This window comes from Podarcis filfolensis (genome assembly GCF_964270895.1).
Source record: "Podarcis filfolensis genome assembly, chromosome: 15".
Taxonomy (NCBI): domain Eukaryota; kingdom Metazoa; phylum Chordata; class Lepidosauria; order Squamata; family Lacertidae; genus Podarcis; species Podarcis filfolensis.
This window is the reverse complement of record NC_139618.1, coordinates 12,753,684-12,775,382: the sequence shown is the minus strand read 5'-3', so window position 1 is coordinate 12,775,382 and position 21,699 is coordinate 12,753,684. Positions and strand designations below refer to the sequence as shown.

Below are 21,699 nucleotides of genomic sequence, written 5' to 3'. Positions count from 1 at the left end.
AAGATGTAACTAACTATCATGACAGGATCCTGCACTTCTGACTCTGCCGCTTACAATAATGTGAATACTCACAACATGCCCTTCACCAAACCGTTTCAGGCTGGAGTAAAACACGAAATCAATATAACAAGTTAAAAGAACATGTAACATGAGACCAGAGTTAAAACCACAGATGTAACTAAGCAGAAATGCACTGTTGATTTTGTGTTGTGCAGTTTAAAGCTTGGTATGTCAACTCAGTGTTGAAGCATGCCTTTATAATCCCACGAAGCTAACGAAGGCGTTACTAACTAGAGGGTTGTGACACCTGGCTGGAACTCCTAGAGGGGCTGGTTGTTAGCAGCGGCACAGACATCCTGTGTACATGTGAACACACACACACACACACACTCAGCTTGTCCATCTAAGGTGAGGTCTGGGTGAAAAAGCAACGAACAAGTCAACAACGCTGTTCACTCTACACAGACAAAAGCCTTCAACTGGATTTATTTTGAGATCATTTTCTTTTCCTTCTTCAACTGTTCCAAAAACCCCAACCACACTTCCAAGGGCGAGAGGAGGCTACGGGGTTTTACAAAAACTTCGAAGCGGATCTGCGTGACGCCAGTCAGGTCGTGAACAAGACCGCTGCAGGGTTCTGAAACAGTGACATCTCCTCCTTCCAAGGATGCATGTTTAACACACACACCCTGTGTGAAGCTCCCATTTCTCACTCTCATTCCACAGCGTTTGGAAACAAAGTCCAGCCTTCAGTGGGAAGAAAAAAGCAGAGGAAATTGAGGACCCCCCCCCCGAATATACAGGCCCTGACTCTCTCTCAGCCTACTGGCATTTGACAAAGAGTTTAAGGTCTTCGAGGAATCGAATGTATTCCCGGTGCTCCAGCGCTGTGCTGAGGTCAACAAGCTCATCCGCAAATGTGTTGTCTACCCCTCGGTCAGCCAAGAAGTCCATCAGGTGGTCATACAGAGCCTAGGAATATAATGGGATTTAGGGGGGCAGGAAGAGAGTGAGTGAGTGAGAGTGTCACAAAAACACAATAGCTGTTACACTCCTTTCTGCTAGGTAAACCTGGGTTTGCCACAAACATGTACTTGGGAGCTCTGTGTAGCTCCCAACCAAGTGCACCTGTGTGATTCAGGAACTTTTCACATTTTTCTGGAAAATCCACATGATTCAGTGTTGAGCTCTTGCACAGGACATAATGCATCTTTCTAACACGATACCCAAGAGGTGTCAAGGAAGACATGTGGATGTCCTTTCATAAATGCACACAAGGGTCCTTTGCAGTGCACAAGACTTCCTTACACACTCGTATTAGCAGGTTTGCTAATATTAGCAGGTTTGATAGGCAAGCTTGCAGCCAGACTAATCTGCGTTTCCGTAAAACCGAAAATACAGTCGTGCAAAATAAGAGCACCACCCAAGCGCATGTACCCTAGTTATACAGCTGCTCCTACCCAATCGAGAGAGTCCGTGTTGAGGGTGTAATTATTGTCTCTCCATTCTGAGTCTCCGGTGGGCTGGAAGCTGACCTCTCGGATAGAGAAGATGTCGCTGTCTTCTTCTTCGCCAGGAGCAACCTGATTCGTTTTTTAAAGGGGGTGGTTAGAAACAACCCAGTTGGCAGGAATGAAAAATAAAGTGGTGGGTGGGTGGCTTTAAGATAGTTCTGTATTAAGCTTTTTTGGGGGGGGGGTTATGCTGGTAGATGCAGAGCAGCTAAACAAGGTCCAATCGTGGGATGCTAAGCCACACTCCCCCCCCCAAGAAAACCCTTCCCTCCAACCTGTGGGCCTGGCAGAAGCACTCTCACTGCTCCCCCAAAGTGCATGACATAGGGCTTCCCTTCCATGCCGTATGACAGTTCTCCCCACGGACCTGATCCAGATTTCACTAAGACTGCTACCCCCCAATAGCTGGGGGGTTTTGTATTCATTTATTTAATAAAATTTATACGCCACTTCGATTGTAAAAGAACAACCTCAAAGCAGTTCACAAAAAAGATAAAACAATAAAATTATCAGTAAGAAAAATGGAACAATAATTTGAGGCTTTCCAAATGTTAAGGTAGCAATAGACCAAAAGCAGATTAAAACTGGGGTCAACTTTCTTATATCTCCCTAAACAAAAATGCCTTTTAAAAACCTCTTTTAAAATGTGAGAGTTATTGGGTTGCTGCTGATTATGCTGATTGGGTTTGATTTTGATTATGTATTTTGTGGTTTTATATTTTGATTTTATTCTGTGAACCACCCTGAGACCTATGGGTATAGGGCAGTATATACAATCAATCAATCAATCAATCAATCAATCAATCATGTTTTTATCAGGCACCAGAAAGAGCACAGTGAAGGCACCTGCCTGATGTCAATAGGCAGGGAGTTCCAAAGTGCGGGTGCTGACACATTAAGAGGTGGATTTCTTACAAATGCAGAACAGGTATTGTGTGGTACCCGAGGCGGGCTTCCCATCCCTGTAGTAAATACATTTTCTCAGCCTGGGGCCTTCCAGATGTTCTGGACCCCAACTTGGATCCACCTGAGCCAGCATGACCAATGGTCAGGGATGATGTAGAGTTGGGATATAGAAAACATCTGGATGGCAGGCAGGCTGATGAAGAAAGCTGGTTTACTGTACTGTAGGGGTAGAGAAGCTTCTTCCAGAGTAAGGGCCACATTCCCTTCTGGGCAATCTTCTGAGGGCCACATGGCATGGTGGGTGGGGCCAGGAGCGAATGTGGGCGGAGCAACACATGTAAATATTAATTTTCTCAGGTGGGTTCGTTTATAAACTCGCACACCACTTTCTATCCTCCCTCCAGGCTAGCAAGAGGTGGGATCAGAGTTCAAGGAGCCAGTGTGGTGTACTGGTTAGCGTCTCAGACTAGAACCTGGGAGACCAGGGTTCAAATCCCCACTCGGCCATGAAGCTCATTGGGTGACCTTGGGCCCGTGGCTCTCAGCCTAACCTCCCTCACAGGGTTGTTGTGAGGATTAAATGAGGAGGGGTGAACCATGTACACCCCCTTGAGCTCCTTGCGAGAAAAAGATGGGATATAAATGCAATAAATAATAATATTCCAGCCAGGCCTAAAACACCTGAGGGGGACATGCAGCAGGGGCCAGGGAATAGCATGGCCTTGGGAAAGGCCCCCAAGGGCCAGAAAAGGGGGCTCAAGGGCCACATGGCCCCACACTTTCATTTCGAAAACAACACCCACCTCGTCCTCAGGATAGTGGCAATCCAGCACAAGCGTCTGCTTGGTGTCGTCTTTGGTGACTTCTACAACGAAGTTTGGGGTCGACGTGAGCTCAGGCTAGAGAAGAGAAACAAACACCTGTGTGGGCCTCTGAAGTAACAGTGGCCAAAGGATGCTCTGCTAGCAAGAGCAAGAAGGGAGGTCATGGCTGCCTTATTGCTGCTGCTACTCTGGACACGATCCACCCAACAGTGGGATAGGGGAGCTGGAAAAAAATTTCACACCTGGCAACCAACCCGGCCCTTTGGTTTCAGATAGTAAATGGGCAAACGCCCGGGACACATATTTTCACAGCCCTCTAGCAGCTATGGGGGCACATTTACCAGAGACGATTTAGCGTTAACTCTGGTGCCTTCCTTAGAGAAGGATTCTTCCTCGTTTACCTCTTGCTCATCTGGCTTCTGCCCTTCCTGAGCCTCGTCAAAGCTCGGCGGGATGCTGTTGTTAATGTTGAACGAAACGGTGACCCTGCAAGAAAGTGGACCCGCAATCAGCAAGCAGAGAACAAGACAGAGCAGCCTAGTGTTCTACTCCACATGCTGGGAAGCTTTGGGCCTCCAGTTGCCGCTGAACTACAACTCCCATCAGCCCCAGCAAGTGTGGCCAAGGATGATGGGAGTTGCAGCTCAGCTTCTGGGTTCCAGAGGCATAACTGTACCCCACCCCCAGCTGTCACTTTTAAGCCCTCTGTGAAAATTCCTCGCACGCTTACGTTTCACCAGCTACCTTCCGCACTAGCTTGGCCTCTGTGCCGTGCACGTCCAGCTCCCACCCTCCGGACATCTTGGGGAGGGACTTGTGCTTTTGGATTTTCTTCTCTTCTTTGATTTCATCCGTGAGGAACTCTGCAAAAGCTTTGTCACCTGCAGGATGGGGGTGGAAAATAACAGGTTTTCTTCCCCCTCTGACACCACGAACCAAAAACTCCTGATTGATAGACAAAGCATCACTCTCAAGCCATTAAGAAAGGAATTTGCAGTGCTGTTTAATAATTTTGGCAGTGCCATCAGGTCTGCGCTCCAAGGAGCTTGAAGTACAGTCATACCTCGGGTTGAATGTGCTTCATGTTGAGCACGTTCGAGTTGCGCTCCGCGGCAACCTGGAAGTAACGGAGCATGTTACTTCCGGGTTTCACCGCTTGCGCATGCACTCAAAATGACGTCACGCGCATGTGCAGAAGCGGTGAAAAGCGACACGCGTATGCAGACATGCCGCCGCTAGTTACGTTTGCTTCTGGATGCAAACGGGGCTCCGGAACGGATCCCGTTTGTATCCAGAGGTACCACTGTATAACATTTTGACAGCGGGCATGAATGCTGGCAAATGCTGGTCCATGTCCTAAAACTGTTAAGGAGCGATTTGGAGGAAATGTTATTATCATTATTAAATGCTGTCACCATCATCACCAACATCATTATTATTTTTGGCACATCCAATCAGTAGATACTATTAAGCTGACTGTATATGCACACACTATTTGAATCTTTGAGTTTAAGTGATTTTTTTTATTCCAAATAACTAGCAGCAGTTAATGCAAGTACCCCACAGCACTTATTATGCAAACCAAAACTTCCGAGCTAAAAAACTTTACTGTTTTTGTACAACCCTACAAACCATTTACTCAAACCCCCATTTTTCAACTGGACTTATTTCCATGAATATTGGGTTGCATCCAACACAATCAGAGCAATCTCACTGAAATCAGAGGCCATGACTAATAGTGGGTCTACTCTGAGGAAGCCTGACATGGTATCCATCTAAGCCATGGCTGTAGGTGATTTTCAGAACTATTACTAGAGATGCAGTGAGGCCCAAGTCCTCTGCAGGTCTACCTGGGAGTAAGTCCCCCTGAACTAAATGAGGCTTACCTTTTGAGTAAGCATTTATGGAATTGAACTGCCAGATTTTCTTTTGGAGCTAGGGAACACGTGCTCCTTCCCTTCCTGCCTGACCCTGGTCAGGCCTCTGCCCTCAAACATCTTCCCAGCTCCTGATCCTTTTATCAAATTAGGTAATTTAAAGGCTTGCAGAGAGCCAATGGTTAGTGTCGGATTGGGAAGACCCCAGGGCTCGGCCATGCAACTCAAGGGTGTGACCTTGGGGCCAGTCACTGCCTCTCAGTCTAACCTATCTCCTTGGGGTGTTGTGGGCAATAAATGCGGAGGAAGAAAACCACAGACCTTGAGCTCCTGGGAGAAAAAATGTGGGATGGAAATTCAGTAACTGCTCAATCCCGCTTGGGGGGGGGGAATGAGGATGAACCCATACCCGTTATTATTACTATTTTTTTCAAGGCATGCCTCCCCCTGGGCGTAAGCTCCTCTTGGATGGCAGGCGCACATTTACTCGCGAGCAACCCGATGCCGAGGGGTATTCCTCGCGAGCAAGCGCGCCTTGGCTCGCAGCCCAGCCCCCAAGCACTTTTCCCAGGACCAAAGCTCGCTAGGAGGAGGATCGCGGCCGTCTTTTTCCTCGGACGCGATCCCCAGCGGCCCCAAGGGGGGCTTCCTCGCGAGCAAGTGCCGCCCGGAGCCCTGCGTTCCTTGCGAGCGACCTTCTTCCCCTGCCCTCCGCGCGTAGCTCACCATCGGTGTGGAGGCCGCCGCAGGCGCAGGAGACGGAGGGCGAGCCCGGCCGGAGGAGGAGGCGGCTGGGGCCTTGGCCGGCGCCGCGCAGCAGCCACAGCGAGCGGGTGAAGGGCCGGGAGACGGCGGGGGCGAAGGCGAAGGCCGGGCCGGGAGGCGCCGCCGCGCTGGGCTGCAAGGACAGCAGCGGCCGGGGCCGGATCGGGCGGCGCGCCACGGCGGAGAGGGCGGCGGAGCGCAGGGCGCGAGCGAGCAGCATGGTGGCTGGGGATCGAGGGAGGCGGACACACGTGGGGAGAGACGGGCCGGAAGGGAAGGAAGGGCCAGGCGGGGGAAATCCTGACCCGCCTCTTTCCCTCCCGCCTGCTCTGCTTAAAGGCACCGCGGCGCGCAAGGGGCGTCTCCAAGCGAGCTCTCCAAAGCGCGCGGGCCTCTCTGAGCGGTGAGCGCTTTGCGCATTGAAAAATGAGAGAGGAGAACCTTTTCGCCAGTGCCAGATACCCAGATAAGCAGGGAAGGCACCGTCCTAAGGGCCCTGCAACAACGACTCAAAATAATATAGATTTGATCTCGAAATCAGGGCCGCATTTAGGTTTGATGAGGCCCTAAGCTACTGAAGGTAACGGAGCCCTTTATATGTCCCGCTGTCCTTTGTCAGCAACAAATTGTCGCTGTTTTTTGTGTTGAATATTTGCTATATGGCAATTTATGGACCTAATAGGTATCTAAAGTCATATGCATATAACAAGTATTTTATTAAAGTAATTGTTGAACTGAAATACAGTTAAGAAGTAGTATATTAATAATGAAAGACAATTAAGAAGAAGTATATTTTTGGGGGGGGCAAGAGAGTGGGGCCCTAAGCTATAGCTTGTTTAGCTTATATGTAAATCTGACACTGCTCGAAATAAAATTACAATCAAGGATTAGGAAATGATTTGTGAGATTTCAACTGCCTAGGGGCCTCCATAGCACAATGCCCCTAGCACAGCATCCTGCTCTCGCAGTGGTCAGCCAGATAGATAGATGCCTGTGGGAAACTGCCAGCAGAGCCTTCTCCCTTCCTGTGCTTTCCAGCAACTGGCACTCAGAAGCTTTGCTGCCTTCGACTGCAGAGGTAGAGGATGGCCATCATGGCAGGCTAGTAGCCATCAACAGCCCTTGTCCTCCATGAATTTGCCCAGCCTTATTTTACAGCCATCCAAGTTGGTGGCCATCGCTGCCTCCTGTGGGAGGGAGTTCCGTAGTTTACGCACTGTATGAGGAAGTCTTTGCTGTTACCTGTCCTGAATCTTCCAGTGTGCGGCTTCATTGAATGCCCACAAGTTCTAGTGACATGGGAAAGGGAGACAAACTTTCCTCTATCCACTTTCTCCATGCCATGCAGCTTTATAAACTTCTATCATGTCACCGGTCTTGCCTTTTCTCTAAACTATGAAGTCCCAAGCATTGCTACCTTTCCTTGTGTGGAGTCACTCCATCACTTCATAATTTTGGTTGCCCTTTTCTTAACCTTTTCCAACTCTCCAATGGCCTTTTCGAGTCGAGGTGACCAGAACCATACCTAGTATTCCAAATGTGGTCCTCACACTATAGATTTGTGTAAAAACTGGTAGGTTTCAGTTCCTTTCCTAACGGCGCTCAGCATGAAATTTGTTTCACAGCTGCCACACACCTCCAAGGTCTTGTCTGGTCAGTCACCATGAATTCAGACCCCGGGAGCATAAATGCGAAGCTAGGATTTTTTTGCCTTGACATCACTTTACATTTGTTTGATGTTTGCCCTGAACAGTAATTGTGGGTCTTTAAGGACAGTTATTTTATGCATTCGTTGACTTTGGTAATTGCTTTGAGTGGTGATGTGGTTTTAGTTGCTTTTCTCTTCTTCACTCTGTTTGAGGCAAAGCGATTCATAAATGTGATCAACCTATCATACGATGCAAATACGATTGGCAAAAAATAAATGCAAACAACCACACAAAAAACAACTTCCAATGCAAAAGCCAGTATTTAAAACTACTAAACCCCAGGATTCATTGCATTGTAGGGGGTTGTTAGCCCACATCAATCATACTCTCACTTAAATAGAAAGGCTGAGAACCACCGCTTGGCTACTTCTTCAGAGAGGTCTTTTTAAACTTGTGGAGTTATAAGTCGGGCCTCGCAAGACCTCCTGCAAAAGGTGGCATCTATTCTGCCAGCAGCTCTTATTATCCCCGGATACCTGGAAGTGTGTCTGCAGTTTGCTTGTGCACAGAATTGTACTGAAAATTGTGATCACTGGAGCTTTCAAGGCAGATTCCCATGGAACTGCAACCAAAGTTGACAGTGCTCACTATCAATGGCATTCTCTCCCCTCTAGCCTCAGAGATGATGAACTGATTACTTTGCTGGCACATACCAACTTCTGAGGCTCCCCTCTATGGAGTCTAGTAGCTACCAGGTTGCTGGTAGAAGGTCTGCTACTAAGGATTGAATCCTGGACTTTCTACATGTCCCACTCTGGTCCAGCCAATCACTTCTACGGATTTAGCTCATAATCAAGGCATGAAGTCAACAGGCCTCCTGGTCTTTCTGCCTAGCTAGCACCTTGTCTTTAGAAGTGGATTTTCCATAAAGGGTAAGAGTTATTGATACACCCCACTTTGGGGGATTCGTCTAAGCCAGCTTTGTAAACAAGCTGGCAAACATTACTAGCCTACATATAATGAGCCTTCTAAGTGGTTAGTGCCCTACATTTCCATGTTGACCACAGAAGTGGTGGCAGAGCAAGTCCCCTTATCTGCAACCAGCATGAATTCAGGTGATTAATTTTTTTAAAACTGCTTTTTTGCCAAGCAAGCTGGTGGAGAAGGAATGGAGGAATCGGCCTCTTTTCTGCCAGATGCTCACTTGCCTTCATGGGATTTCTTGTCCCTGATGGTGACCAGGTTAGTCATTAACCGGATGACTGGTCTCACCTTTTGTGCTCGAGTGTGGGGAGCGCTGCTGAAATGAATTGGGAAAGAACAGTTTTCTCTCTTTGTCAGCTATCTAGTGGCTTTTTGGCAGGTCTCCAGCCTTCCCCCAGAGGGACATCTTCCTTCTCCATTACGCAGCTCAGGTGCTTTTCCCCAGAGGAGTCAACCTACTGGCAAAACAGACTGTGTTGGTATCTCCCTTGTTCTCACAATAAGAGTGTGCCCTGTAACTCTTAACGTGTGTGTTGCGGCTGTCAACAACACAAGCAAGGTGTGGTGTTTCAAGATAGTGCACTTCCTAGTCCTTATGACAACCACGGGATTATCTCCTCTGATTGGCATGTGGCTGGGGGCTGATGGGAGTTGTAGTCCAAAACAGCTGGAGGTTCACCAGCATGGCAAAAGTTGCCATCAGTCAAGGCTTAGGGGCTTTTAGTTCAGAGGGTGATGCTGCCAGTTTTGAGTAGCTGTTATCTTTCTCCTCCCTGAAATTAAGTACAGAACAATTACTGCTACCTACCGTGGTGCAAAAGTGTGCAAGGTGGACTTCCAAGTTAAACCAGAAGTGGGGGACTTCAGGCCTGGAAGAGGGAAGATTAAGTATTTCATATTTCTGGGGAATATGAGTGGCTGGGGAAACTCAACCAGATGGGTGGGGTATAAATAATAAATTATTATTATTATATTTCTCTCTGGCTCTTGGGACTCTCACTAGGCCACGCCCCTCTTTGGCCTTGCACCGCCCCCTCCTCAGTCCTTTTGCCTGGCTGGGATGTGTCCTTGACTGCAGTAACGCCTTTTCCTTGCCCTGATGGAGGGGTGTTTGTGTGCCTGGATTTTGCAAGGCTGGAACATAGCCTGCTGCACAAAGGTCCCAGCTGTTGTCTTGCCTCTGACCCTGAAGGTTTGCCCAGGGAGGGATGTGTCCCTCAGACTGGAAAAGATTCTCCACCCCTGAGATGAGCAAAGGCGAATGAGGGAAAGAGAAAAATTAGCATCTCACACCTAAAAAGAAGTGTGCTTTGAAAGACTGCTCTCCCCTTGCAAAACGATTCATGGTACTGTGACACAAAAACGCAAAACCACAGGGCTGACAAAGTCTGTTTCAAGGCCATTTTCAAATAAATAGAACTGCTTTCTTTGGGTACACACCTCTTTTCCAATTTACTGAGCTCCAAGCTCTTCTGTCCTCCCTCAGATAAGAGGATCCCCTAAGATATACATGATGGCACAATAGCAGAAGGATCGTTTGGAATGAAACTTCAGTCACCCAGTTTTTGCTGCTGCACAGATGCAGATGCAGTTGGCACAATGTACCTGCGCAACGCTCCTTTTGAAAGAGACTTTACAGGTAGCACTTGCTCACACGTGGATGCAGATGCGCGAGGTCCAGCCGCTTAGGAAGCAATTCTCTGAACAGTGGGGAAAGTCTCAAATCCCTGTGCATTCAGTTCCTCTCAAAAAAATCCCACTTCCCCAAATTCTTTGGCCAGGGTGGCTAACCCACAGCTCTCAGTCCATTTTCTTCCCATCCCACTTAAGACCCCACTAGTTTTGGCAATACAGCAAGAAGAGAAATAAAAATAATGTAGACGCAATGCTGGGGGTGGGCAGAGAGGCTTATATCTCTCCACCCAATTGTCGGGTTGATAAGTCTGATGAGCAGGGAGGACACAGGAATCCCTCCTCCCAAAGTGATCTGCACTATTCAGCCGAGGAGGGAGGGCTGCGTGCCTGTGCGTGCATGCATCCGATACAGGTGTGCATGCGAAAATGCGGCCTGGTGGCATGCAGCCCTGGAGTTGGCCGAGAGCGAATGCTGCTCAGGCCATTGAAGGTTCGGTGGGTAGGTTTTCCTTCCCTTGTCCCCGGGTCAGTTCTTGGCTGCTCTGAGCTTCCGGCGGAAGTATTCGGGCGCCGCGTCATAAAGCCAGTCGGCATCGACCACGCACAGGTCCCTCATGTAGCACTTGTTGGTGTGGAGCAGCTCGTTGTAGGTGACGCAGGCCGGCTTGCAGTGGAAGAGGACGGAGGAAGGGTGGATGGCCACCAGCTGGTGCGTGTCGGTCGTGGCATAGGTGCCGTCCGCCTGCAGCTCGGCCGTGTTCATGAAGAGGCTGTGCGCCAGGCAGCGGCGGATGTTCCCTGTGTCGGATCGGGAGGATTCCAGCGGTATCGAAAGCTGGGTGGTGAAGCGCAAAACAGAAAAACAACAACAGGATGAGGACTTTTGAGGACACCATTTTTCAGCACAGAGTTTAAAAACCATCCCTTCCAGGCACTCTGTAATGAACAGGGGGATGCACCACCATCTTCACAGATTCAATTGCTGCCTGGCAAATTGAACAGCATCCTATAATTACTTTTACCAGCACAAGTTTGAACTGGAAACCTGCATAGCAAACCTAAGCCCACAGCACCTTCCCTTGTGTTTCCTCCTGTATGAGATCCCTTTCTGGGTTCCACCACTGCCTGAAGCAAGGCTGCCAGATCACTTTTATTTTGCTTGGGTTTTTGAGTTGTGCCATGTTGCCGTGCCTGGTGGGAGTTCTAGTCAAAAACACCGGTTGGCAAAGCCTGTCAAGGACTATTATTCTTGTATGATTCAGATTTATGTTTCAATACTAACTGGAGGAGTTGCTTCTTCTTTTGTTCTCTTTGCACTTTTATTGCTTCCCTCCCCTTTTTGTCCCACCCCCGGCTGGCATCTAAAATGACAACTTGGATCTCATTAAAAATGGCACATGCTGAACCATTTTGAAGCCTCCCTATAGTTACCTTGATACAAATGTCCCTGAGCTGAGCTCTGACGTCTGAGACCAGCATCATATTCCTGCTGTTCACAAAGTTTTCTTTGCACCATTCCTGAGGAAAAGGAGAAAGTGTGAGAGGAGAAATTAGAAGGCTAACTGCTCGGGTCAGGTGTTAGCTCCATATACCTCACCTTGCAATTTTCATACATGAACGAACACACATTGTATCTACCTATTGACAGACAGACATAGATGTGTACGCTAGTAGTAGCATTAAGAACATGGAGAGGTGCTCCCCCAACAACGAAATCCAGTAACAAGCCAGCGATAAGTCACTAAATAATAATACTTTAAAAAAAGAAAGAAAGGAAATTAATGTTTGCCTGCACCTGACGCCTACTCACGTTGGCTACCTGGTACTGAAGGAAGTGCATGCTCAGAGGTAATCTTGATTTTAAAAATATATATAGTTGTAGGATCCTTGAGAGACAAGAGTACTTTGCTCTGACTTTCTGAACTTGCTTGCTCTCCTCTTTCCTCCCCATTTCTTTTTCCTTTTGTGCTGTCCCTGCCTGCAGGCTCACAATCTTATCCTCTAATATCTGTACAGTGCTTATAAAACTTTGAGCACTTTTACGAGTTCAACAACATCAACTAATTGCTTTATGGCACCTGTCATTACTTAATGTCTGCCATTACATGTATAAGGGAAGCATCAGTGTCTCTTAATTGATTCTTTTTTCAAAATTTCTGTTTAAAATGACTGTTCTGAACATGTAGGAATTAAGTATCAAAGCATCCTTGTCAGAACACAGATAGGGAAGCCCCCTACAAATTAAGTGTTACAGAAGATGGATTTTTAAGGAGGAGCACCCAAAACCTGCCCAATCAAACCTGCCCTGACCACTTACCCGATTGCCACTGATGTTTTTGAAAGCTCGATAGATGTTCAGCAGCGTGATGTGATCCCCTTCACTCGAGATGAATTTCTTCCGGACAGCTTGTACTTCATCCCGCCGCGAAGGGGGGTTGTAGAGGACACTGTCCACGGAGAGCAGGGAGACAATGGTGAGGATCTCCTCTGTGCAGTGGAACTTGGGGGCCATCAGGATGGTCTGCCAAACACAGGTAGAAAGAGGCTGCTTTTAAAAAAGATGAGATTCAGCAAGCGAGCCAATCGCCTGGCAAGGAGAAATTGTATAGGATGCCAAACTGGAAGGTTATAGGTCAGGTTCGGGAAGAGCCACACCGTGGAAGTGATAAACTTGTGACTGGCCTGGACCATTTCAGATTGCAGGTGCAGACTAGCATGACACAATGCTCCTTTCTATTTAAAGAATATGTTTCTGCACATAGATGAGTGGACTTCTTCCTGATATGCCGTTTTCCTATGTGCTGGGAATTCTTCCATCATGGCAGCCTAAGATGGAAAAGCCCAGAAACAGTAGGGTCACCACTTCTGTGACAGCTAAGACTGAGCAATGCTAGGCAGTATTGTGGCTTGTGGAGTTCAGAAGGGGTTTCCAGGAGATGAAATGGCAATGGCGCAGAATGCCGGCTCAGGAGTGGCACCTACCCTACCTCCCAGGCTGGATAGCTGGGCTCAAATGCCAACTCCTTCCTTTCCACATAGTACTGGACTCGCTAGGGGAGCGGAACCAAAGTCAGTTATCACTTTCTCAACCATAAAGAAGGCAGAAATGCAAAACAGAGGAAGACGTGGCTGTGCTTTTCTTCTGTTTTGCTAGTGATGTTGAAGTGCAAGAAAACAGAAGCAGGCAGAAGGATCTAATTTGTCGCACAGGAAACAAAACACAGGTGACTTCCTTACTTTGGAGAACTTGGGCTCCAGAGGAAATGCAGCCATCTTCCTTCCCAGGGGGGTGAGAATCAGCTGGTCGTCTTTCCTTTCCACTGCGCCAAGGAGGGCCAGTTGCTCCACGGCTGCCTGGAGCGCTTCTGTCAAGATGAAGGAGACGGGGGTGAGGATCACACAGCTGGTCACAAGCCACAGGTGTCAGAAGTTGCATAAGAACATAAGAGGAGCCTGCTGGATCAGGCCAATGGCCCATCCAGTCTAGCATCTTGTTCTCACAGAGGCCAACCAGATGCCTGTGGGAAACTCACAAGCAGGACCCAGGCACGAGCCCTATCCCCACCTGTGCAAGGGAACCCAGCTCAACGTGCACAGCAATCTGACAGCAGTATATAGATAATCACTACATATGATTAGCCACTAGAAGCAGGCATGTTCCTCAGGTTAGCGCTAGACTTTGTGTAACTGGTTTGCTGACTATAGATCAGGGGTTGGCAATATGCAGCCCGTGGGCCGGATGCAGCCCATGAAGACTGTTTTACCGGCCCCCGAGCCACCCGCTCAGCGAGTCCCCTGCCCGCTGTGCAAAACCAGTGGGGACTCGCTGAGCGGCGCCAGAAATTGTGTCTGTGCACGCGCAGATACTGGAAATCGTGTCTGCACATGTCCAGACGCCGAAAACGCTTCTGTGCAGGCGCGATTTTCAGCGTCTGGGCATGCACCAATGCAATTTTCGGCACCACGAACATGTGCAGATACAATTTCCAGCATTGCGCTGTGCCACTCTGGCCCACAGACCATCTCCATGGGAGTGATCCGGCCCATGGCCGGTAAACCTTGCCGACCCCTGGTATAGATAGAATAACATCGAACAGCTAGAGGTACCTGGAGATGGTTTTGACATGAAGTCAAAGGTGAGGACGTTCGGGATTCTCAGAGCCAAGAGGTGGAGCATCACACCAGCTAGGTTACACCTGTGGAAGGAGAACCATTTCACAAACAGCCTGAACTTTTGCTAAAGCAAGTGAGCCCACCCTAACCAAATTGCACTTAGTGGCTCCTTCTAAGCCTCAAACACCTTGTTTTTAAATATCATTTTACAGTCTGATTTTATGTTTTTATGCTGTAATGAACCACGGTGATACACTTTTATTATACAGTGGTAAATAAATATTTGTATAAATATTTTTTTTAAAAATGAGTTACATATTTCCTTTCACTGACAGCTTCCTTGGGTCCCTCACTGTGATGCAAATTCTTTTTTGGGGGCCTCCCATATATATATAATTGAACACTCCCACATCTCCTCTGCTGTGATTCTGTGATCCCAAACAGAACTGAATCTTGTTCATCACCCAGTGATGGCAGCTGATTGGCAGGTGGGTGTGCCTTCGGGGAAACAATCTCATGGGCCGAGTGGGAGCCCCTTGGAGTCCAGGATTGGCCTGTGGGCTCAAAGTCTCCCACCCAGCTTCCTCTCTTATGAACTTGGGATGATCCAGTGCAACTCTTTTGAAGGAGATTCAGGATGGACCAGAAGAGGGAGCACTTCTCCGCTCAATGTGAAATTTACTTCACAGAGCAGTGAACACTTCTCCACGGGAAGAGCAGCCTCACCTCTGGATCTCTGGTATCGTCATTTTGTCAAACTTCTCAAACTCATCTTCGGTGTAGAGGCGGTAGCAAAGCCCGCTGTCTTCTCGCCCGGCCCGGCCTGCCCGCTGCCAAGCCTGGGCCTTTGACACCCGCTGGACCGCCAGCACTTCCAAACCACTTTCTGGGAGGAGCAGAAAACACCCACCTAATTAACCAGATATTTCACATGGAGCAAAGTAGGCTTTCTGTGGCTCCAGAGGAAAGGAACCAAACCAATAGGCTAAAATCATAAGGTGGTTTTGACTAAACAGAACTGGCACTACTACAAGCACTGCAAAATATCTGTTGTGCATTTGTAAGAAATCAATCTTTTAGCGTGGCAGCACCTACACTTTGGAACTCCCAGCCTACTGACATCAGTTCACTGTTCTCTTTGCTGAGCCCACTAAAAATATTTTTGTTTGGACAAGTCTAATGTTATTGTGTGTTTTAATCTGTTTTTAGTTTATTGCTGATTTTAGTGTGTGTGTTTTTATGTTTTAAGGAGTTGTTTTAACTGTTTTTACCGATACTTTTATTGTTTTACTCCACGTAAACCACTTTGAGGTTTTTCTTTAAGTGAAGTGGTGTGTATATCTTCTGAAATATAATAAATAAATAAGCATCAGCCAGAGCCTTTGACTGTGGCAAAGTATGCCTTAAAAGCTGGTGGACTTCAGGAGTGTCTAAGCAGAGGCTGCCTCACCACCAATCTGGGATGCTGGAGGTTTTGTTGCACCGATAGGAAGTTGGACTTTAGAGCTGAACTTCCTTTCCAACTCTAGAATTCTACAAAACAGGAACTCCCTTATAGGAGAGACTAACAGCCACTACTGAACAGATACGGCTCTCAAGGATTTAACTTGACTTATGTCTACTTAGGAGCTATCAACCGTTTTCCAGTTTTGTTGCTCAGTTTGTTTGACATCTGGCCTGGTGCACATATGCAGCAGAATGAGGTGAGAATAAAACAGTGGAACTGTGAGTGTTTATACCATTTCATGTTGGAGGCAGGGAGCGCTGTGCCAGAAGAAAACTAGCCCAGCTTCCACTGGGCTAGAATAGGAGTGGGGAACCTCCGGCTATAGCCTGATCTTAGCCCGACAGGAGGGTCAAATATGGCCTGCGAGGCCATTTTTTCAAAACCACACTCACCTGTCAACAGGGTGATGTCAGCTGATGTTGTGTTGTCAGCTGATGTCAGCTGATATTGGTGACTGGCCCGGGATGATGGGAGTTGTAGTTCAGCAACCTCTGGAGGGCCAAAGGCTCCCCACACCTGGTTTAGAGGCTTCTTAGCTAGACTGACCAATGGTCTGACTCAAAACTAGCCAGCTTCCTGTGTTCCCAGGACCCTCTACCTTAGCTAGTCTCTCAACTCTATCTCCTGGCATGACTCTGTCCAATACACACATACCGGGACTATACTTCTTCGCTTTAACCATGCCTGTGTCCACAACATATTTAATGCCTGCAATGGTGATGGAGGTCTCAGCAATGTTGGTAGAAAGAACTACTTTGCGATAACCCTGGGAGAGAAGAAGAAAAAAGCCTTATTAGTGCTCATTCTAAGTTTGTACTTTGCCGTAAAAGTTTATTTTTAAAAGGTTCAAGCCATCTCCTCACAATGAAAAGATGAAAGTGTTAAAGACAGGCAAGAAATAACATATCAAAAACAACAAAGCAGGAGTAATTCCATCAGAGGCTCGCCTTCAAGTTGCCCTGTTTGTTACTGGATGTAAGGCAAGTGGATATCCTGGAGGGGGGGCTTTTTAGCTGTGGGAGCCACCAGCTCAGGAATAGGCTTCTGGGAAAGGTGTCATGAGCCCCAAGGAGATGTCTTGGAGGGGGTGGTTAGAGCAGGATGAGGGATGGGAGGAGTTGCCCAGAGACAACCTGGGGAGGGAGAGAGAATGGCATCAGGGCCAAGAAAGACAGCGGGCCTACCCAGAGCGGAATCAACAGAACGGGATTTGGATCCTGGGTAGGGTCTAAAAATGTATAATGAAGATGCCAGACAAACCTCCCTGGGGAGACCTAGTGATCACCACCAACTTAAAGGTAAAGGTAAAGGGACCCCTGACCATTAGGTCCAGTCATGGCCGACTCTGGGGTTGCTGCGCTCATCTCGCTTTATTGGCCGAGGGAGCCGGCATACAGCTTCCGGGTCATGTGGCCAGCATGACTAAGCCGCTTCTGGCGAACCAGAGCAGCGCACGGGAACGCCGTTTACCTTCCCGCCGGAGCGGTACCTATTTATCTACTTGCACTTTGACGTGCTTTCGAACTGCTAGGTTGGCAGGAGCAGGGACCGAGCAACGGGAGCTCACCCCGTCGCGGGGATTTGAACCACCGACCTTCTGATCGGCAAGTCCTAGGCTCTGTGGTTTAACCCACAGCGCCACCCGCGTCCCATGAAGACGCCAGACAAACCTCTCTGGAGAGACCTCGTGATCGCCACCAACTTGGGTGGCTGTAAAAGAGGATTAGACTTAACTCATGGAAGATAAGCTTATCAGTGGCCACTGGCCATGAAGACGATGTTTGGCCTCCACTGTCAGAGCCAGTGGATACCAGTTGCAGGAAATAACCAGTGGGGAGAGTGCTGCTGCACTCAGGTTCTGCTTGTGGGTTTTGCAGAGACATCTCGCTGGCCACTGTGAGAACAGGATGCTGGACTAGATGGGCCCCCTTTGGCCTGATCCAGCAGGGCTCTTCTTGGGTTTTTAGGAACCAGGCCTTTTGTCTGATTTGGATGCTACAGGGAAACAGTCCATCTTGAGCAGTTTAGTAGTTTTTTTAAAAAAAATAAAGCGTCCGAGTAATCAAACCACTTCTGCCATCAATTACTTACTTTGGGTGCAGTCTGGAAGACCCGGAGCTGTTGTGAATAAGGCAGAGAAGCATAGAGAGGCATCACCACCATCTGAGGGCAACCGTCAGGAAGATGCTTTGCAATGTCCCGACAGGTTTTGGTCATTGCTTCGATCTCTTCCTGACCCGTCAGAAACACTAGGATATCCTGAGGAGGAGGAGCTTCCTTTAAAGAAATGAGACACATATGATTGGAAAGTGGTCATAGCTTAATGGTAGGGCACATGCTTTCACAGAATTGTTGAGTTGGAAGGGTCCTCAGTGGTCATCTAGTCCAACCCCCTGCAGGTCCCAGGTTGAATCCCTGGCATCGCCCTTTAAAATGATCAGGTTGCAAAACAGGTTAAGTTTGCTCTGCCTGAGCCCTTGGAAATCCACTTAGCAGTCAGAAGAGGCTAATCGGACTAGCAGGCAGCATTCTATTTAAATTGGATGCACATACAGAAAAATGAAGATCTACATTAATACTTTATCTGCTCTCTGATTTGTAAACTTGTCTGATCGCTATATTTCTCAACACCTCTTAATATATCAAAGCCAAATTTTGAATACATTTGAATGTCATTTTGAATAAAGATAGCATACCAAACTTTTCAAAACTGCACTCATTTGAATACCTCTTAAGATATTAGAACCAAAATTTGTGCGATTGTTCCTGAGAAAGGTCAGGATAAAAAATGTACCATAGATATTCAAAAATATTGAAACTAATGTGGTACCTGGTGGATTTGGAAAACTGTCACTAGAGCTGCTTGGAGGTAATCGCTTTGAGATTGCTTAGCGTAGAAGATCTGGATGGGATGTTGCCTGCCTTCTAGGTAAAGGACAGGAGCGCCATTGAAGTACTGGGAAAACAGGTCGACATCCATAGTAGCTGACATTATGATTATCTGTAAGAAAACAACAAACAACAACAACCCACCCTTGTTACTGAGAATTGTGCTTGATGAGTAGTATAAGAGATCAATATGAGGCCCTCCAGCAATTTAAGTCCAGGGTACCTCAGGGAGCGCTTGAACCCTTATATTTCAGTTCTATCACTGACATCATTTGCAGAAGCATCACTGGTTGTTCCCTGAGTTGGTGAGGCAAATTTGACAACAACAAGAAACACAGCCTTCAGTGTCTTAACGCCTGCTGAAAACCTTTCTATTCTGCCAGGCTTATGCAGGCAACTGAAAATACACATCTCCACAATAGTTAATTAATGCCTGATTTTAACTTTTCATACAATTTTTATTGTATGGTTTTATGTGCAATTGTTGTAAACTGCTCTGATGTTTCTTACGAACAGCAGTGTGTGTCAACTGGCAACCTCCTGCCCACCACTTTTAACCACTTACTTTCAGTGGCGACTTCCCCAGTTCCTTCCGCCTCTTCTGTGCTGCTTTCACCACTCCAAATAGCACATCTGTGTGGATTGTCCTCTCGTGTGCTTCATCCAAAATGACGACGCTGTACTTGGCCATGAGGGGGTCCCCAATGGCTTCTCGCAGCAGCATCCCATCGGTCAGGAACTTGATTTTCGTCTCCTCAGAAGTGAGGTCCTCAAAGCGTACCGTGTAACCAACCTGAACGTAGGAGCCATGGGGTGGGGGGTGCAGAAATAAGAAGGTGGCACATATTTTTCACCAGCTATGCTTCATGAAAAAGTGGAATATCAATGTAATAACACATAAACATACAAGGTGATATAATTTTTTTGCTCCAGCAGGCCTTTGGCCACTAAACTGGCTATTGTGGCAGGATGTTTTCAATAGTGGGTGTTGTATGTCTTTTGTGCTTTTCAATGGTTTTAAGTTACTAAACTGTTTTTGATATTTATATTTATTGCGTGTTTTTAGTTGCATTGTTTAACTTATGTTGTCAGCCACCTTGGGTCCTGCACTTGGAGAAAGCAATACATAAATTCAAAAAATTAATTAATAATAAATAAACAAACTGAAAAGTACATAGAACAGAGATAGGAAGTGGGGAAGTGTGTCACTTTTTCAATTTCTAAGGCTGGATAGCTCAGTCGGTAGAGCATGAGACTCTTACTCGGAGGGCTGTGGGTTCAAGCCCCACATTGGGCAAAAAATTCTTGCATGCAGGGCGTTAGACTAGATGACTCTCAAGATCCCTTCCAACTCTATGATTCCTTCAGCTCCACGCAGGAAAATACCAGGATCGTACCAGTTTCCCCAGCTCTGTTTTCTTCTCATCTGAGACTCTGGTGGCCAAGGATATAGCAGCCACACGGCGAGGCTGGGTCACAGCAACGATGCCTTGGCGCCCAATCCCTCCTTCATAGAGGTACTGCGGGATCTGAGTCGTCTTGCCTGAGCCTGTTTCCCCTGCAGAGCATTAAACAAATGGCATTGGGAAGTTACTGCCTGTGGTCTCCAGCAGAGACACATGTTAGATACATCAAGGTCAGTTCCCAATTACAGTGGTACCTTGGGTTAAGTACTTAATTCGTTCTGGAGGTCCACTCTTAACCTGAAACTGTTCTTAACCTGAAGCACCACTTTAGCTAATGGGGCCTCCCGATGCCGCCACGCCGCCGGAGCACGATTTCTGTCCTCATCCTGAAGCAAAGTTCTTAACCCGAGGTACTATTTCTGGGTTAGCGGAGTCTGTAACCTGAAGCGTATGTAACCCGAGGTACCACTGTACATGTCTACAGCATTCTGCTGAATGGAAAACAAAAGCAAGTGGCTTCCCAAATTCAAACAGTCAACGCAAGTGGAGCTATCTACTCAAGAGTGAACCCAACAAATTCGATGGGATGTCTCCTGCCTGACAGGTGTGTGCTTTCTTCCATTCATCTCAACAGTGGATTGAGGACAATGCTAAGTCACTTTGGCCCTACATTGGCCCACGGAAGGTGAGAAGGAGAAGCAGAATAGCATAAGCCTCAGTCCCATTGCAGAGCAGGGAGGAATGCTCTCCCAATTCCGCAAAACAGAGATTGTCCTCTGGATTTTCCTGAACTTGGGGGTTCGAACCCAGGACCTTCTGCAGGCAAGACAGGTGCTCTAACCACTGAGCTACAATCCTTCCCTAATAACCTTGGGGGGGGGGAGGGAGAGGCACACAAGTCCCCCCCTCCCTGCAATAATCACAAAGGGAGGTGCTTGCTTCAGCCCCGCCTCTCAAGTGTGAAAAGGAGGCGGAGTTCCACAGGCCCCTCCCCTGCACACTGGAAAAGGAGGGGCTTGTCGCAGACAATTCCCCAGTCAGGCCCTTTCCCCGCGCCCTCTCGGGGAAGGGCGTGGCCTCCACAAACCCCTCCCCCTTCAAGGGGTAGGGGAAGAATAACGGCGGTTTGTTTCTTATTTTTAACCCTTCCCTCACCGATGAGGACGGCGCAGTCCAAGCTCCGGAGCTGCCCGAGCAGAGTCCCCCGCGCCTGGAAGATGGGCAGGCTGCGTCGCTGGCTGTCGAGCCCCGAGGAGGAGCCGGCGGAGGAGGCGGGCGCCGTGTGGCGCTTGGGTCCGGGCGCCGCCAGCAACATCGCTCTGCGCGGGGCCGAGCCGAGGGGTGCCGTGGCGGAGGCCAGCTTCGGTCTCTTGGGCGGGGGCAGTGGGCCGCCTCCCTGAGGCATCCTCACCTCCCGGCAAGAACAGGGCTGCTGCTGCTGCTGCCGCTGCTGCCACCCTCCTCGCCGGCGACAGGGAACATGCTTCGCCGGGCTCCGCCTCTCTGCTCGCGCCTCAGGGCCGGAAGGACTACGCTTCCCAGCACGCCTCGCGCCGGATGACGTGCATCGCCGGGCCCCGCGTCCTGGCGCCAGCCTCAGCAGCAGCCCAGTGCCTGCTGGGAGTTGTAG

The 21,699-nt window shown here is 48.3% G+C and overlaps 2 protein-coding genes across 2 annotated transcripts; both read right to left on the bottom strand.

Moving 5' to 3' along the window:
• Positions 1-451: 451 nt before the first annotated feature.
• On the bottom strand, positions 452-6,222 carry C1QBP (complement C1q binding protein). The gene is made up of 6 exons (XM_083587992.1): positions 5,848-6,222; positions 3,975-4,125; positions 3,646-3,730; positions 3,224-3,319; positions 1,461-1,583; positions 452-972 (listed from the first exon to the last, which is right to left on the bottom strand). Exons 1-6 carry the CDS (start codon positions 6,104-6,106, stop codon positions 823-825), a joined length of 864 nt encoding a protein of 287 aa, XP_083444118.1. The 5' UTR covers positions 6,107-6,222; the 3' UTR covers positions 452-822.
• A 3,720-nt stretch (positions 6,223-9,942) lies between these two features.
• DHX33 (DEAH-box helicase 33) lies at positions 9,943-21,614 on the bottom strand. The gene is made up of 12 exons (XM_083587650.1): positions 21,225-21,614; positions 20,061-20,221; positions 19,229-19,456; positions 18,605-18,775; positions 17,866-18,051; positions 16,429-16,540; positions 14,994-15,153; positions 14,262-14,350; positions 13,392-13,519; positions 12,472-12,675; positions 11,586-11,672; positions 9,943-10,989 (listed from the first exon to the last, which is right to left on the bottom strand). The coding sequence occupies exons 1-12, from the start codon at positions 21,472-21,474 to the stop codon at positions 10,681-10,683; spliced, it is 2,085 nt and encodes a 694-aa protein (XP_083443776.1). The 5' UTR covers positions 21,475-21,614; the 3' UTR covers positions 9,943-10,680.
• Positions 21,615-21,699: the final 85 nt, after the last annotated feature.